The 16,441-nt window shown below is 39.0% G+C and overlaps 3 protein-coding genes across 3 annotated transcripts; 1 reads left to right on the forward strand and 2 right to left on the reverse strand.

Annotated features, from left to right (window-relative positions):
• Positions 1 to 4,400: 4,400 nt before the first annotated feature.
• LOC147499178 (uncharacterized) lies at positions 4,401 to 4,835 on the reverse strand. The gene has a single exon (XM_086563432.1). The coding sequence runs from the start codon at positions 4,833 to 4,835 to the stop codon at positions 4,401 to 4,403; it is 435 nt and encodes a 144-aa protein (XP_086419558.1).
• Positions 4,836 to 6,466: 1,631 nt separating this feature from the next.
• On the forward strand, positions 6,467 to 7,498 carry LOC147499179 (aspartic proteinase nepenthesin-1-like). Its single transcript, XM_086563433.1, has one exon. The coding sequence runs from the start codon at positions 6,467 to 6,469 to the stop codon at positions 7,496 to 7,498; it is 1,032 nt and encodes a 343-aa protein (XP_086419559.1).
• A 2,899-nt stretch (positions 7,499 to 10,397) lies between these two features.
• LOC147499180 (uncharacterized) lies at positions 10,398 to 14,620 on the reverse strand. Its single transcript, XM_086563434.1, has 7 exons — positions 14,541 to 14,620; positions 13,987 to 14,256; positions 12,973 to 13,097; positions 11,569 to 11,792; positions 11,340 to 11,468; positions 10,667 to 11,262; positions 10,398 to 10,554 (listed from the first exon to the last, which is right to left on the reverse strand). The coding sequence occupies exons 1-7, from the start codon at positions 14,618 to 14,620 to the stop codon at positions 10,398 to 10,400; spliced, it is 1,581 nt and encodes a 526-aa protein (XP_086419560.1).
• Positions 14,621 to 16,441: the final 1,821 nt, after the last annotated feature.

Below are 16,441 nucleotides of genomic sequence, written 5' to 3' on the forward strand. Positions count from 1 at the left end.
TCTTGAGGTAAACTTGAATCAAGCCTTACGCAGTTCATCTCTCTCTACTTATAGATGTTTGAGCTGACTTTCTTTATTTGCTCCAGGCTGTTATAAAGTGTAGATCCACCTTGTGTGCTATCTTGATGATTCGCCATTATTCTGATGTTACAAAGTAAATGTCCCCTTGATTGTTGCGTTGACTAAGCTTCAGGATTGCGCTAGTTGATTTCCTTCTATAAATGGTTGTAAGTGATGCTGGGGATGACCTGAGTTTGGGTTGTTGGTACGTTTTGATGGATAGGTACGAGCTGATTGATTGGAACGACCTGGTGTGTGGACACGTGTAATGTAGTGCAAAACAGAAGGTACTTACACACTTCGACTTCTCTGATGAATCCAACATTTTTGAGTTTTTCTATATGTCTTCATTGATGGCTTTTTGAAATTTGAGCGTTAGCTTCCTAGCTTAGGTCATTGTTTGATGGGTTTTACATTTGGATTGACATTCAGTTTGTGGCAAGCGACCTGAGGGTCGATTCCTGGCATATCGATATACGACCAAGCAAAAACATCTTTATTGAGAGATAAAAATTTGACAAGTTGCTCCTTGAGCTTGGGGTCTAAATCAGCCCCTACATACACAAACTTTGGGTCATCATCTGTGCCCAGGATTGACTTTTTCTCCTGGTTCTATTTGTGTTTGTTTCCCTTTAAGCTTGTCTGCTGCTGCTGGTGGAGGGCTGGAAGTTTGAGGATCTTGCTTCTTTGGGACGTCCTTGCTTTCAACGACCTGAAGCTTGGGTGTGGTTATTGTGCTGACGTGATTGCATCGGTGAGCTTCTAGTTGGTTGCTTTGGAGCTCCATGATGCCTCAAGGTCCAGGGAATCGCAGGACCTGGTGTAGGGTTGATGGAATTGCTTGGATCTTGTGAATCCATCGACGTCCTAGAATGGCAGTGTAGGACGATTTTACATCGATCACACTGAAGCGTGTTGAAGTATTAACCATGTCTTCCTTTTCTCCAATTGAGACTGGTAGGATGACGTCTCCAATGGCATCTGTGCGACCTTCGTTGAACTCATAGAGCGGTGTATTTGATTCTATCATCACCGAGTCTGGCAGGTGCATGTCCTTGTATGTTTGATAGAAAAGTATGTCGCAAGAGTTGCCTAGATCGATGAGGACTCTTTTGACTGTCTACCCATTGATTTTGTCGTGCACTACCAGGGCATCATTGTGGGGTAGGCACACCTTGTCTAGATCGTCATCCATGAATGCTATGGAGGTCGTTGACTGAGAGCTGGTAGGAGTGATGATTTCAACTTTGTAGGAGAGGTGGTAGATCTCCTGAAGCGCTCCTACCCTTTTGCACTTTTCCAGACTAGAGGTTTCGTCGTTGGAGGTATCACTAAACATGTTGATTACCTTTTCCTCGTCATGGTCGGAGGAGTACTGTCTTCTGTTGTGCCTCGACCGACCTAGAGATTTAGATTGTCGGACTGTTCTGCTCCTGCTTATGTTGTTGGCAGGTCGTTCGTGGTTGCGGCTTTTGTTTCTGTGGCGTTTGGCATCCAGTTTATGCATGAGGTCGCTTTCTGGTAGGAACTCTTTCAATTTGCCCTCCTCGACTAAGTCTTGGAGGTAGTGCTTGAGGCTCCAACATTCATTGGTGTCATGGTGGTAGAGCTTGTGAAAATGGCAGTATGGACGTTCTGGTATCATCACCGAGTCTGGTAGGTGCATGTCCTTGTATGTTTGATAGAAAATTATGTCGTAAGAGTTGCCTGGATCGATGAGGACTCTTTTGACTATCCACCCATTGATTTTGTCGTGCACTACCAGGGCATCATTGTGGGGTAGACACACCTTGTCTAGATCGTCGTTCATGAATCCTATGGAGGTCGTTGACTGAGAGCTGGTAGGAGTGATGATTTCAGCTTTGTGGGAGAGGTGGTATATCTCCTGAAGCTCTCCTACCCTTTTGCGCTTTTCCCGAATGGAGGTTTTGTCGTTAGAGGTATCAGTGATCATGTTGATTACCTTTTCCTCGTCATGGTCGGAGGAGTACTGTCTTCTGTTGTGCCTCGACCGACCTGGAAATTTAGATTGCCTGGACCGTTTCGCTTCTACTTCGGCTGGCCGTTGGCGTGTCGCTCGTGGCATCGACTTCTATTTACGTGGCATTTGGCATCCGGTTTATGCCCGAGGTCGCCTTTACGGCGAAACTCTTTCAATTTGCCCTCCCTCGACTAAGTCTTGGAGGTAGTGCTTGAGTGCTCCAACATTCATTGGTGTCATGGTGGTAGAGCTTGTGAAAATGGCGATGGACGCTAAGTATCATCTCCGAGTCTGGCAGGTGCATGTCCTTGTATGTTTGATAGAAAGTATGTCGCAAGAGTTGCCTGGATCGATGAAGACTCTTTTGACTGTCCACCCATTGATTTTGTCGTGCACTACCAGGGCATCATTGTGGGGTAGACACACCTTGTCTAGATCGTCGTTCATGAATCCTATGGAGGTCGTTGACTGAGAGCTGGTAGGAGTGATGATTTCAGCTTTGTGGGAGAGGTGGTATATCTCCTGAAGCTCTCCTACCCTTTTGCGCTTTTCCCGAACGGAGTTTTTGTCGTTAGAGGTATCAGTGATCATGTTGATTACCTTTTCCTCGTCATGGTCGGAGGAGTATTGTATTCTATTGTGCCTCGACCGACCTGGAAATTTAGATTGTCGGACTGTTCTGCTTCTACTTCTGCTGTTGGCAGGTCGTTCGTGGCAGCGACTCCTATTTCTGTGGCATTTGGCATCCAGTTTATGCCTGAGGTCGCTTTCTGGCAGGAGCTCTTTCAATTTGCCCTCCTCGACTAAGTCTTGGAGATAATATTTGAAGCTCCAACATTCATTGGTGTCATGGTGGTGGAGCTTGTGAAAATGGAAATATAGACGTTCTGGTACCATCACCGAGTCTGGCAGGTGCATGTCCTTGTATGTTTGATAGAAAAGTATGTCGCAAGAGTTGCCTGGATTGATGAGGACTCTTTTGATTGTCCACTAATTGATTTTGTCGTGCACTACCAGGGCATCATTATGGGGTAGGCACACCTTGTCTAGATCGTCCTCCGTGAATGCTATGGAGGTCGTTGACTGAGAGCTGGTAGGAGTGATGATTTCAGATTTGTGGGAGAGGTGGTAGATCTCCTGAAGCGCTCCTACCCTTTTGCCTTTTCTAGACCGGAGGTTTCGTCATTGGAGGTATCAGTGATCATGTTGATTACCTTTTCCTCATCATGGTCGGAGGAGTACTGTCTTCTGTTGTGCCTCGACCGACCTGGAGATTTAGATTGTCTTACCGCTTCGCCCTCGCTTGTTGTTGGTAGGTAGGTCGCTCGCGGGTCAGCGCTCTCCCGCTTCGTGGCGTTTGGCATCCAGTTTATGCCTAAGGTCGCTTTCTGGTAGGAACTCTTTCAATTTGCCCTCTTCGACTAAGTCTTGGAGGCAGTGTTTGAGGCTCCAACATTCATTGGTGTCATGGTGGTGGAGCTTGTGAAAATGGTAGTATGGACGTTCTGGTATCATCACCGAGTCTGGTAGGTGCATGTCCTTGTATGTTTGATAGAAAATTATGTCGTAAGAGTTGCCTGGATCGATGAGGACTCTTTTGACTATCCACCCATTGATTTTGTCGTGCACTACCAGGGCATCATTGTGGGGTAGGCACACCTTATCTAGATCGTCCTCCATGAATGCTATGGAGGTCGTTGACTGAGAGCTAGTAGGAGTGATGATTTTAGCTTTGTGGGAGAGGTGGTAGATCTCCTAAAGTGCTCCTACCCTTTTGCGCTTTTCCCGATCAGAGGTTTCGTTGTTGGAGATATCAATGATCATGTTGATTACCTTTTCCTCGTCATGGTCGGAGGAGTACTGTCTTCTGTTGTGCCTCGACCGACCTGGAGATTTAGATTGTCGGACTGTTCTACTCCTACTTCTGTTGTTGGCAGGTCGTTCGTGGCAGCGACTCCAGTTTCTGTGGCGTTTGGCATCCAGTTTATGCCTGAGGTCACTTTCTGGCAGGAACTCTTTCAATTTGTCCTCCTCAACTAAGTCTTGGAGGTAGTACTTGAGGCTCCAACATTCATTGGTGTCATGGTGGCGGAGCTTGTGAAAATGGCAGTATGGACGTTCTGGTATGGAGATCACCTTGTTGATGTTGGGTTTGAAGTATGGTGTTGTATATCTTCTTCAGGATCTGGCTTGGCGTCCTGGAGAAGTTGGAGAATTCCCTTTTTGTGTAAGAGGGTTTGTGGGAGCTGGAGCTCTTGTTGTTGTTATTGTTGTTGTTGCTGCTCGAGTAGTGTTTGTTTTCTTTGGGTTCTCACTTGTCGCTTAATGCGAGAACTTCTTTGCCCTTGCGCTGAGCCAGCTACTCTTCGTACTTGATGTACTTGTCAATTTTGTGATACAGGTTATCTAAGCGTTTTGGTTTGTTGCGCATCAGAGATCCTGCTAGGTCGGAGTCATCCAAGAGAGCGTTGGTGAATGCAGAAGTTGTAAAGCTATCCTTTAAGCCTTGCTCCATTGAGAGGAGCTCCTTTTTGAAACGTCCTAGGAAAATGCGGATCGTCTCGCCATGTGCTTGCTTTAGTTGAAACAAGGAGTCCAGGTTGGCTTGTTTCTTCCTGTTGTGGACGAACTCTGCTGCGAACGTCTCAACTAGCTTGTCAAAGTTGCTGATTGAGTCAGCAGTGAGCGTGTAGAACCATTCTAAAGCTTCGTCCTTCAGGCTGGCTGGAAAGAGTTTGCACTTAAGGTAGTCGTACTCTGGAGCGCTGTAGAGTGTGAGAGTTTGGCTGAACATGCTGGCCTGGACACGAGCTACCGTCGTACAGCGGGAACTTTGGTTGGATGAACTCAGAAGGAGGTTGCTTGTCTCTGATTTCAGTTTTGAATGGTGACGCCTTGTACGTCTGGAGTATCTATTGAGCGATCTGGATCGCACTTGTCTTGTCGTTCGACTTCTCCAACCTTTGTGCAAAGTCTTCTAACCTTTGATTGGTGGTGGTGGTGAGGGCTGTGATGACGTTGTTCTCCACTGCGTCTAGAGTGCCGTTGTTAGCGTTGGAGGTGGCTTACTTGCACATCGTTTGGTTTTCTTGTTGTAACGTGATGAAGGCCTCCTGGAGCATTTTCATATGATCGGCTAACATCTGAAGTGAGGGGTTCATGGTGGTTTTTCTGACCAGCTTCGTGGGCTTGGTGTTTAGGGGACAACGACCTGATTATCTGTTTGATAGGGAGTGGCTGCACTCTTTTCAGGATAAGAGTTGCCTACGTATCAAGTTTCTTAGGGTAAACTTGAATCAAGCCTTACGTAGTTCATCTCTCTCTACTTATAGATGTTTGAGCTGACCTTTCTTTTGCTCTATGCCATTATGAAGTGTAGATCCACCTTGTGTGCTATCTTGATGATTTGCCATTATTTTGATGTTATAAAGTAAATGTCTCCTTGATTGTTGCGTTGACTGAGCTCCAGGATTGCGCTAGTTGATTTGCTTCCATAAATAGCTGTAACTGATGCTGGGGACAACCTGAGTTTGGGTCGTTGGTACGTTCTGATGGATATGTACGAGCTGATTGATTGGTAAGACCTGGTGTGTGGACACATGTATTGTAGTGCATAACGGAGAGTACTTACAGTTATTAACATGTTTTTGCGGGAAGAAGATAAAGAAGAAATACACACGTTTGTTGGTTTATTCCACTTTACAATTTTTTTTTTATTTCTTCTTTTTATTCCCTTTACGAGGAACAAACTAGTAAAATTGGGAATTTCGAGGATTTTGTGATGGTTGTAACTTCTTCTTTTTTGTGGAAAAGATGAGACGTGTATATGGCTCAAAATTCTCTTGGAGCACTCGGAGGACTAACGCTGGGAGCAAAAAATCCCTATCAACGCATGCTTCTAATGTTAGAATATTTTAGCCGTCTATCCAACTAATAGAAATAAATTAAGTGCCATTAATTTTTCCCTATTTAATTGTTTGACCACATAAGGTCAGATCATTAATCCAAGATTTAAATAGTTACTGAGAGATCTTCAATTTCCATATATCTATTTTAACCAGATGGAACTATATATGTCACTCACTCACTCCATTTCATTCACTAAAGTAATAGTTTCAGTACGTACTCATGTCTTCTCCTCAAATATTCATTTTTGTTCTCATCTCACTCACTTCAATCACCTCTTGCTTTTCATCTAATCATCATGCATCAACTTCGACACCTACTGGTTTCAAATCCGGAATCCTCAATAAAAACTCTGTTCGATCACCATTCCATAACCAAAGTTTGACAAGATTTGATCGAATTAAAAACTCAGTCAGCCTGTCCTTCAGTCGACGCGACTACCTTCACTCCTTGTTATCTAAAAACGCATCATTAAACTCTATCGAATCTTCTGTTTGGCGAGCAGATGGAGAATATGTAATGAAATATTATATTGGGACGCCAGCAGTTGAGACTTATGCAATACTCGACACAGGAAGTGAGCTCAATTGGATCCAATGTCTTCCTTGTGAAAGATGTTACAATCAGTCTAAAGTACCAATATATAACCCTGCTAGTTCATCTAGTTATAACCCATTGAAATGTGAAGCTCCAAGGTGTTGGCAAATGCAATACTATAAGTGCACTGACAACTATGAATATTGTGAGTACGAATTGCAATATATGGATACTTCTATGTCGAAGGGGGTTCTTTCAGAAGAAACTCTGCAATTCGTCAATGGCATTGAGAACGTTACAATGAATAACATTTTCTTCGGATGCGGCCACAACAACTCCTTCCATAATAACAATGGTGAGGGGATACCAGGTTTGATTGGTCTTACTACAAAACCTGAATCGTTAGTCAGCCAATTACATTACAAAAAGTTTGCATATTGCTTGGGAGACTTTGATGACATTGATGCACGTGGCTATGCGGCATTTGGCGATGCCGCTCACATAACTGGGGGCACAACTCCTTTAGCAGATTCTGACCTTCCATATTACTTCTTGAATTTGGAAGCTATAAGTGTTGAAAACACAATACTTCCGATCCCTAAAGGTACTTTCACTAAGACAAAAGATATTTCTAGTGGTTTCGTCATTGATTCCGGATCAACGTATTCCATTATCAGGAGGTCAGCATTCAATATTCTACTAGATAATTTAAGACAAAAGCCTCTGTATCAGAACACCGTAGCCGATCCGAATGACAGTTTCGATCTATGCTTCAAGAGTGACGCGTATAATCTCAAGTCTGCACCAGTCATAACCTTGCATTTCACAGGATTAAGCTTGCAGTTGCCTTTCCAGAATACATGGGAAAAGATTAATGAAAACATATATTGCCTAGCCATGCTTCCTAGTGACGGAGTGTCCCTATTGGGAAACTTTCAACAGCAGAATTATAACGTTGGTCATGATTTGGAAAACCGACTAGTCTCATTCGCTTTAATGTACTGCTCAGATTAGTTAATGTTTTTGTCTAGTGCATTTTCAGTGCAGGAAATATAAGCATTTTTTGTTGTTCAATTCTTGGCCTAGAGACGTATTCTGGAGTAATAGACTAAGAAACAATATTTGAGACGTGTCATTTTACTAACCTTTTCATTTATATTTCTTCTAACGTCGTTGATCAATATAAGTCGATCAATTAAAAAAGTTAAAAGTCGGTAGATTTGAGTCAAGTTATAAAATGTGATCCCAGGGTAATCGCAAGGCCAATTAAAAAATCTCAAATTCCCATTTTAAATACGGTCTAAGCAAGCAATAGGTTGTCAATATATCGGTTTGGATTAGATTTTGAAAATTCTGTTATCGAATCGATGTATCTGAAACCGACCAGAACTAGTACATTCGAATCCAAACCGAACCGATAAGGCAACCTTATCGGAAACAGAAACTATGAATTCAATTAAATTTTAGAATACTCCAATTAATTTCAACCACACATTTTATAAAACCCATACAAAATTAATCATAAAATTAAATTCTAAAAAAAAAAAAATAATAATAATAATAATAATAATAATAATAAATCCCATCTTATTGGTTTCCGTTCATAGCGGTGGATGGCAAATCCCGAACTGAAACTGAATTACCAAACGTGAAACCTTTTTTAACGGTTTAGTTAATGTTTTTGTTTATTGCATTTTTAGTTCCGGAAATAATAATTATTTTTTGTTGTACAATTCTGCCCAAAGACGTATAATGGAGTAATAATCATGTGTTAGTTTACTAATATAAATTTTCATTTATATTTCTTATACTGTCGATCAATAAAAGGCGATCACTTAAAAATCGTTACATTTGAGTGAAGTTATAAATGTAATGCCACGGCACGCAATTAAAAACAATTAAACAGTCAAAAGAAGAGAACAGAGTCAAGGGGACAAAAGCTAATAAAAATGCATTAGCTGGACCAAGGCCTAAATATGTACCCTATTATCATGCATGATGAATACCAAAATCTAAATATTTAAAATGTTGTTATTGGAATAGCTTGATTGAGAAAAAAAAAAAAAAAAAAAAAAAAAAAAAAAAAACAAACAAAAAAAATAATAATAATAATAATAATAATAATAATAATAATAATAATAAGTACGGGTGGAATTCAAGCCTAGGTGCTCGGGCTCGTCTCGAGTTTTTAGTAAATGAGTTGAACTTGAGCCTATATTATAACTTGCTTTATAAACGAGAATCTCAGCTCAATAAATTCAAATATCATCCCTATAGTGTAAACTAATCTCGGGCGATTCATATAACAAGAAATTAGCTCCAAGCCCCAATTTCGTTTCAAAACAATTCTAGAGGACATGATTTTTTTTATAATAACTCACAAACCCAATTTCCACGTTTAAATAGCCCACAAGCACAGTTTTTAAATTTTAATAACCCTTGAGGACAAAATAAATTGGCCAGTCCTTTTTTATTTTTTTTAAATCACACTTTTACCCTTTCCTGTTAATAAACAAAATTACGTATAAGAAAACCCAAAATCATTTTCTTCTTCAACCAACCAGACTCTTTGATTCATGACGCACCTCATCAACCTACAAATTGAATCTCTTCAACAAGTATCCATTTCGATTACCAATTCGTGTGTGTTAACAACCAATCATTTTTCTTTTCTCTTTCAAAGATTTTGATTATAGGGTTTGGAAGGTATGCAGACCGTGTAAATCCTGAAGTTTGACATGTAAATCTAACAATCAATCAATACATCTACAAGGTGGATCTTTAGCTCAAATGGTCGAGCACTTTAGAGATATCCAAAGGAGATGGTGGTTCGAATCCATCAAGATCCTCTAAAGTTTTAACGTTAATCAAACAAGGAATCAAGTGTGTAATGTGATTAATTTTCAACTTGGATGACACTTCCAAAAGAAGTTCCTGAAATTGTCTTCACTGATCATGCCTCATGTTATTGAGGTATGAACAATCATTGTTCATAGTCAAATAGGGGCATGAACAATGTTTGTTCATAGTCCAATAGGTGTCCTCACTGATCATTCCTCATGTTGTTGAAGTATGAACAATCATTGTTCATAGTTGAATAATGGTATGAACAATGATTGTTCATAGTCCAATAGAAGGTGTCCTCACTAATCATTCTTCATGTTGTTGAGGTATGAACAATCATTGTTCATAGTCGAATAGGGATAGTATGAACAATGATTGTTCATAGTCTAATAAGGGTATGAACAATGATTGTTCATATATAGTTCAATAATAGGTACATGTCCTCACTGATCATTCCTCATGTTGTTGAGGTATGAACAATGGTGGAGCTAGGAATTTCCTCCAAGGGGGGCCTAGTGCGAAGTCACTAATAAAGACAAGTTGACAAATAAGTAAAAAAAAGAACAACTTTAACAACATTGACAACTTATACAATCAATACTTTGTATTAGAAAGGATTACCCAACAAACGAAAATAAGTATCAATTGTATATAAATAGTATAAACGCAAAATAAATAAATAAATGAAAACATTTTTCAACTCTACTAACCTAACAATTCACAACTGCCCTCGGCGATGTGAAGGGCCCATCTTTTGGAAGCGTTAAATGATTGCTTTATCATCAATGCTGTCAAATATGTCTCATTCTATGTATGTAAGCAAACAATCGTTCAACCATTCATCTCCCATTTGGTTGCGTAACCGATTATTTATCATGTGCATAGCAGAAAATGCTCTCTCTACAGTGGCGGTAGCAACAGACAGAATTAGTGACAATATCATCAGCAAGAACACTAGTGGATAGACAATATTTTTCTTCGTCTCTACCATCTTCTTAGCAAGTTCACTAATCCCTTTCAACTGTGAAAATAGATGGTTGGAGCACACATCGACAACATAATTATCTAGCTAATCTTGAAGGGTCATGAGATCAATAGGTGAAAAATCACTAGGATAAAATTTAGCAAGACGTATTAAACTCTTCTTATCAAAAGCAATGAAGGAATCACTTGGATTCAAGCAAGCAACACAAAGAAGCAATTCTGAATTCACTTTGTCAAATCGCCTATTTAACTCACAAAGTTGCCAGTCTATAAATTGTAGAATATTCCACACAGTAATAATGAAGATTTGTCATATCTTCAACATTACGTCGTGATCATCCCCTTGTTATAAACTTTTCTTCCATGTTAGGTATGGAGATAATATGTTTAGCGGAAAAAGAAGATACATCAGCCATAAGCATAACCCATTCATCATCTCTCATCCTTTGCAGTCTTTCCTTGGATACTTTAACTAGTGCCATTGCATTGACAATATCTTGATCACTTCTTTGCAATGCTTTTGATAAATCATGAGTAATTCTCAGCATCTTTTTCATTAAGTGTAAGATGAAAATGAAATCAAAATGTTGCAAAAAGCCTAAAAAAGCGGATGTTTCTTCTCTTTGTTCATAATTTAGACCATCTTCTACCACAACCTCAAGAACTTCGATAACTGAAGGAAACATGACAAAAAAGCAGACAAGTGTAGCATAATGCGAACCCCAACATGTGTCACTAGGCCGTTTCAAACTAATCTCTTGATTGAGACCCTGTCCACTTGGAAGTTCACCAGATTCTACTTTTTCAAGAACTTTGTTATTATGGCTTTCCGTAAGAATTTCTTGACATTTATAGGAAGCTGCACAAGTATTCACAGCACTAGAAACCAAGTTAAAGAACAAAGCAATGTGGGTGTTATTTTTAGCAACAACAACTAGTGATAATTGAAGCTGATGGGCGAAACAATGAACATAGAAGGCAAATCCATTATCCTTCAAGATGAGGGCTTAGAGACCGTTGAACTCACCTCACATATTACTAGCTCCGTCATAACCTTGACCATGCAATTTTTATATACACAGTCCATGCTTGCAAAAAAGTTATTCAAGAGCCACTTTGAGAGATATGGCACTAGTTTCTTGAACATGAACAATTCCTAAAAAATGTTCAACCAAACATCTATGAGTATCTACAAAGCGCAAAACAACAACCATTTGTTCTTTAATTAATATGTCTCGAGATTCATCAACTAACACAGCAAAAAAAGAATCTCCAAGCTTTTTAAGGATAACATTTGAGATTTCTATTGCAGCGGAGTTGACAATATCTTTCTGAATATCAGGAGAAGTCAAGGTGACATTCTTAGGAGAATCTCGTATAGCAGTCTTAATGACATCATTGTGATTGGACGTATAGTTCAAGAGCCCATGCAAAATTCCAGGATTACTTGAGGTAGGTTTCTCGTCATGACCTCTGAATACTAATCCTTGTCGTAGAATAAATCGACAACAATCAATCACTGCTTGCAAATGAACTCGGTAGTCCCATCGAGCTTTCTATGGTTGCCTATCAATAAAAGTTTGAATTTCTTGTTTCTGATTTAGAAAAGCTTGCCCTTTCCTATATGTGACGTTGTGAGCACTATTAGGCTCCCCAATATGTTTCTACAATGCTTGTTTATCTTTCCAATTTCTATAACCCTTAATCACAAAATAATCACCGCCTCCTTGCTCCCCATGGTCTGGTCTGAATAGATAACAATGCAAGTAAAAAGTTGCATCCTCATGTATGTTGTACTCTACCCAATCACCTTCACGAAACCAAGTAGCACATAACTTGCGGTTTTTATTGTTCGTACGTGTAATTGGGTATGCGTGCTCTTTAGGCTGAAAAAGACCCTTTTGTAGATATGCTTGTCGCACAAATTCTTACTTATTATGAGGATAATTTGTGATTCGATGCCGTAACCCAAGATCTAAAGGAAGATTTGTATGATCAGCTTCTACACGACTTCGCTTTAAGGCAAGTTGCTCTTCAATAATTTGATTGAGGGAGTGTTTTCTAATACCGTCGGTGCTGTCGGTAATTGATTAGGATTCGACTTCTTTATAAGGAATTTATCCATAGCTATTATTCCTTCAATGGTACGAAGATATAAGAGATGTAGAGAGGGGTTGCGCCCAACTGCACAAGCAAAGCCAAGAGGGCTAGCAGACTTAGCAGTTAATATAAACAAATAATGAGAGTAGGATAATCACAGGAGCAGATGGGAATAATTCCCAAACACCATTCTTCGCCAAACTCTTGATACTTCTTCATACAGAGAGACATCATTTTAGAAATTGATATTTGAAACAGAAGGAACTCTACGTACCCACATTTTCATTATTGTTTTTTCTAGAATCTTTTTTCAGTTTCCTTTTAGTAATCTATCTTAAAATCTCTCTGTCCAGATCTCTGACAAACTCTCAATTGCAAATAAAATCTAACCATTTATAAATCTAAGTATCTAAAACAAGTGAAGCGAAACAAATGAAGAATTATCGCAAAGTAAGAATGGCTGACAGAACATCTATTTAAGAGCTTCATAGAGTCTATTTGATAAATCCTACAATACCAATAAAACAACAAAAGTAATCTTGAGGATGCACCAGAATTACCTGAGGGTTTTCTTGCACTTTTCCCAAGAATAGCCTTTGCCTTCATACACCCACAGCTATTTTGATACTCCAGCACAGCTGCACTCAGCATAGCTGAAAGTGTGATGTGTTTTTCCTTATAATCTCTTTTCCAGGCAAATTATGAATGTGGTAATGATGAAAAAAATGGAAAAACCCCTATGACCGTATTATCATGTGTCTCTGCACCAGTAAATTGGATGTTAGAGATTTAGAGTTCAGGTACTCTCAAAGTCTAACGTAGATGGTCACAGGGTTCTATTTATACAGCCATGGGTGGCCCCTTCATACACTTCAATCACAATATGAGGAAAATTGGCTCCATACTTTACCATAATTCAGCTGCAAAGTTTACTTATATCCTGAGAAGTTTTATGGAAAAGGATTATCTAATAGCGATAACTTGGTATACTAAGGTAACCAAAAGTATATTTTTCAAGAGTACTTTCTACTTAAGGTGTTTTTTCACTGGTCATTTTTTTTTTAATTTTTCGTTCTAAATCGCCAAGTGCAAATTATGAAATAAGAACAGTGTTCCTGTATCCAATATGATAGAATAGACAAACTTTTAAATAGGAACACACACAAAATTTGGAGTGTGTTATCCAAAGTAGAAAAGGGGAAAAATCTAATACATTCTTCCCATACTTTATTTCATGATCAGCCAATGTCACTACGGGGTTCTCCACATTCTCTTGAGGTTGCATCTGAGATTTGTGTTGCTATGATGACTTTGCCAGCCTCCTTCCTGCTCTCTTTGGATGGTGCTAATGTACAACAATTTGTACTTGACCAAATTGTTATGATAAAAGATAAGGTTGTTGTGTTTTGCTGTCTTTTCACCCTTTAATAAAATAAAATAGTGCAAAGATCTTATTAAGATCACATCAAAATGTCCAAGTGAGAATGTAATTTCTTGAAAAATCAACACACTTTTAAAAAAGAGAAAAGTGGAGGTTATACTCATGGAAAGAGTTTAGGGCCATAAACTGCAACCCATAATGTTGAGTGACACGGTGAGCTGCAAGCCGAAGATACGGTGTAGGAAAATGTTGAAACTTGAACTGCTGCTGATCATGGTTTTGCATAAAGTGGGAACTAACATCAACTCTGCGAAAGCTATGTAGTTGACATCCTTGCAACGCTTTCTCTATAGCTTGTAGCTCCTGAAAAACAACATAATTCCTTCCATAACCACCACAAAAAGGCAAGACAACTTCAGCTAGATGGTCCCTTGTAGCACCACCATATTTAACGCCAGTAGACCTATTTAGATTAAAGTCAACACTCTTTTACAGCTTGTACCCTAGACCTAAAGTGAAACAATCAATCTGATCCGCAAGAGATCTGCTGCCATGCCATTATGGCAGTCACTATGTCAGAGCTTGGCATCTCCAATTTCTTAAATCCAATCCATACATTATTTTTCCTATAAAACCTATTAAATATTTGTATTAGGCAAGAAATTAATATATATTTATTTAAATTGTTTTTATTTTAATCTTGTATGTGATTTATCTTGAATGTAAAATAGCGAAATTAGGACATACCTTGAGTTGATATCTTCATATTGAATTGAAAACTTCTTTATACAAGATGTTCTTTGTGCATCCTTCTGGTTCATTTCCATCTTTTTTTATTAGGAATTTCAATCCTTTTCTTGAGGTGGTTCGCGAGACAGCAACATATAATTGGCCATGTGTGAAAATTGGTTTAGGTAAATAAACACCAACCTTACCAAAAGTCTGACCTTGACTTTTGTTTATAGTCATAGAGAAACGAACTTTGACAAGAAATTGTTTCCTCCTGAAGACGAAAGGCCATTTTGGTCACTTGGAGACATAATCATTCAAGGAATAAAAACTGGTTCTCCTATCTTTGTTCCAGTAATAATTGTTGCATCTATGACTTTTGGAGCAATATTTGTCACTGTGAGTCTAGTACCATTACACAGTCCTTCACTTTGATTCATGTTTCTCATCAGCATAATAGGGACTCCACGTTTAAGCTTCAGATTGTGGTTGGGTACTCCGGAAAATTCCAAGCTATTTAAAAATTCTGTTGGATACAGAACATCTTGTTCTCACAAGCGACTTTCCCCGATTGGACATAAAGAGTCCACTTAAGTAGCTTTTAAATCTCCGTGAATTTTTGAAACAACCGCAGAATTTATTTCGCTTCATCGTGTCATTCTTTGGTGCTAGAATACTCCTCTCTTTCAAGTACTTAACTTTTGTATACTTATTCACCAAATCGGATAAATGGTACCGATGATATCTTCAACCGAGTTGTCACTTTTCTCGAATGAGTAAGTCATCAGGTATTTTGATCCAAGTCGGCTCTATTTCTTCGTTCATCGCCTTTGCAGGTAGGTTCCCATCTCCTAGATCTAGAACCCATTTGCTAAATTCATCTACAAAGCTAACAGTGTCATAGTCCATCACGTCACTCTTGAGTCTCATGTTTTCACTCAAGTGAAAAATGGCAGTTTTTCCAAAGTTTTGATTTGTTAATGGAAGCTTTAACAACATCAATTCTTTTACCTCTTGGTATGACTGGCAAAATCTGTCTGAAATCTCCACCCATGAGAAATGTCTTTCCACCAAAATTTCTAATATCTGGTTTCAATAAGTCTTTCAGAGTATGGTCAACGACCTCAAAGCCGTGCCTATGAGTCATTGGAGCTTCGTCCCACACAATAAGATCAGCTTTTAAAATAAGCTTGTGTAGTTTTGAACAATGGGAAATGTCACAACTTGTGGTCTCATTTGTAGGTATCATAATTTTAAACCTCGAATGCGCTGTTCTTCCACCTAGTAAAAGAAGTGATATTATTCCCGAAGAAGCAACTGCAAGAACAATTTTACTTTCAGAACGGAGTTTTGAAATGATAGTCTTGTAGAGATATGTTTTCCCAGTTCCCCCACTTCCGTAGACAAAAAAAACACCTCCAGTTAAGGCCTCAACAAAGATCGCCATACAGCTTGTAAACATTTTTCTATTCATTGTTGAGACCGTTATAGAGTTTGATATGTTCGTTGTGCAACTCTAAGCAGTTGTAATCCAATTCTCCAGCAATCAATTTGTTACCATAGGATGCTTTGTGAAGAAATATTGAATTTAGGAAAACCTTCAATATATGTAAGTGTTTTCCCCCTACAACCATGATATTCTCAATCTCGCAAAGAGTATCATTCTTTATCTGGTCATCACTTAGCTGGAGACTTTTGTTGTTGTTGGTTTTTCTGTAACGAAACAAAATATCTTCACCAAGGCTTTTATGATGATTTTCAAAAAGTATTTCTGGAGATGTAACCTCACACAGCAAGATTAAAGTGATAAAAAGGTTCTCTTAAAGAAGCTGGATTTGCCCACTCACTGGCTTGCTTCATAGCATCATTCCATTCACTATCGTCCTCTAGCAAACCGTATGCCTGTAATCCAAAAATGA

The sequence above is a fragment of the Coptis chinensis genome, chromosome 5, assembly GCF_015680905.1.
Source record: "Coptis chinensis isolate HL-2020 chromosome 5, ASM1568090v1, whole genome shotgun sequence".
NCBI lineage: Eukaryota > Viridiplantae > Streptophyta > Magnoliopsida > Ranunculales > Ranunculaceae > Coptis > Coptis chinensis.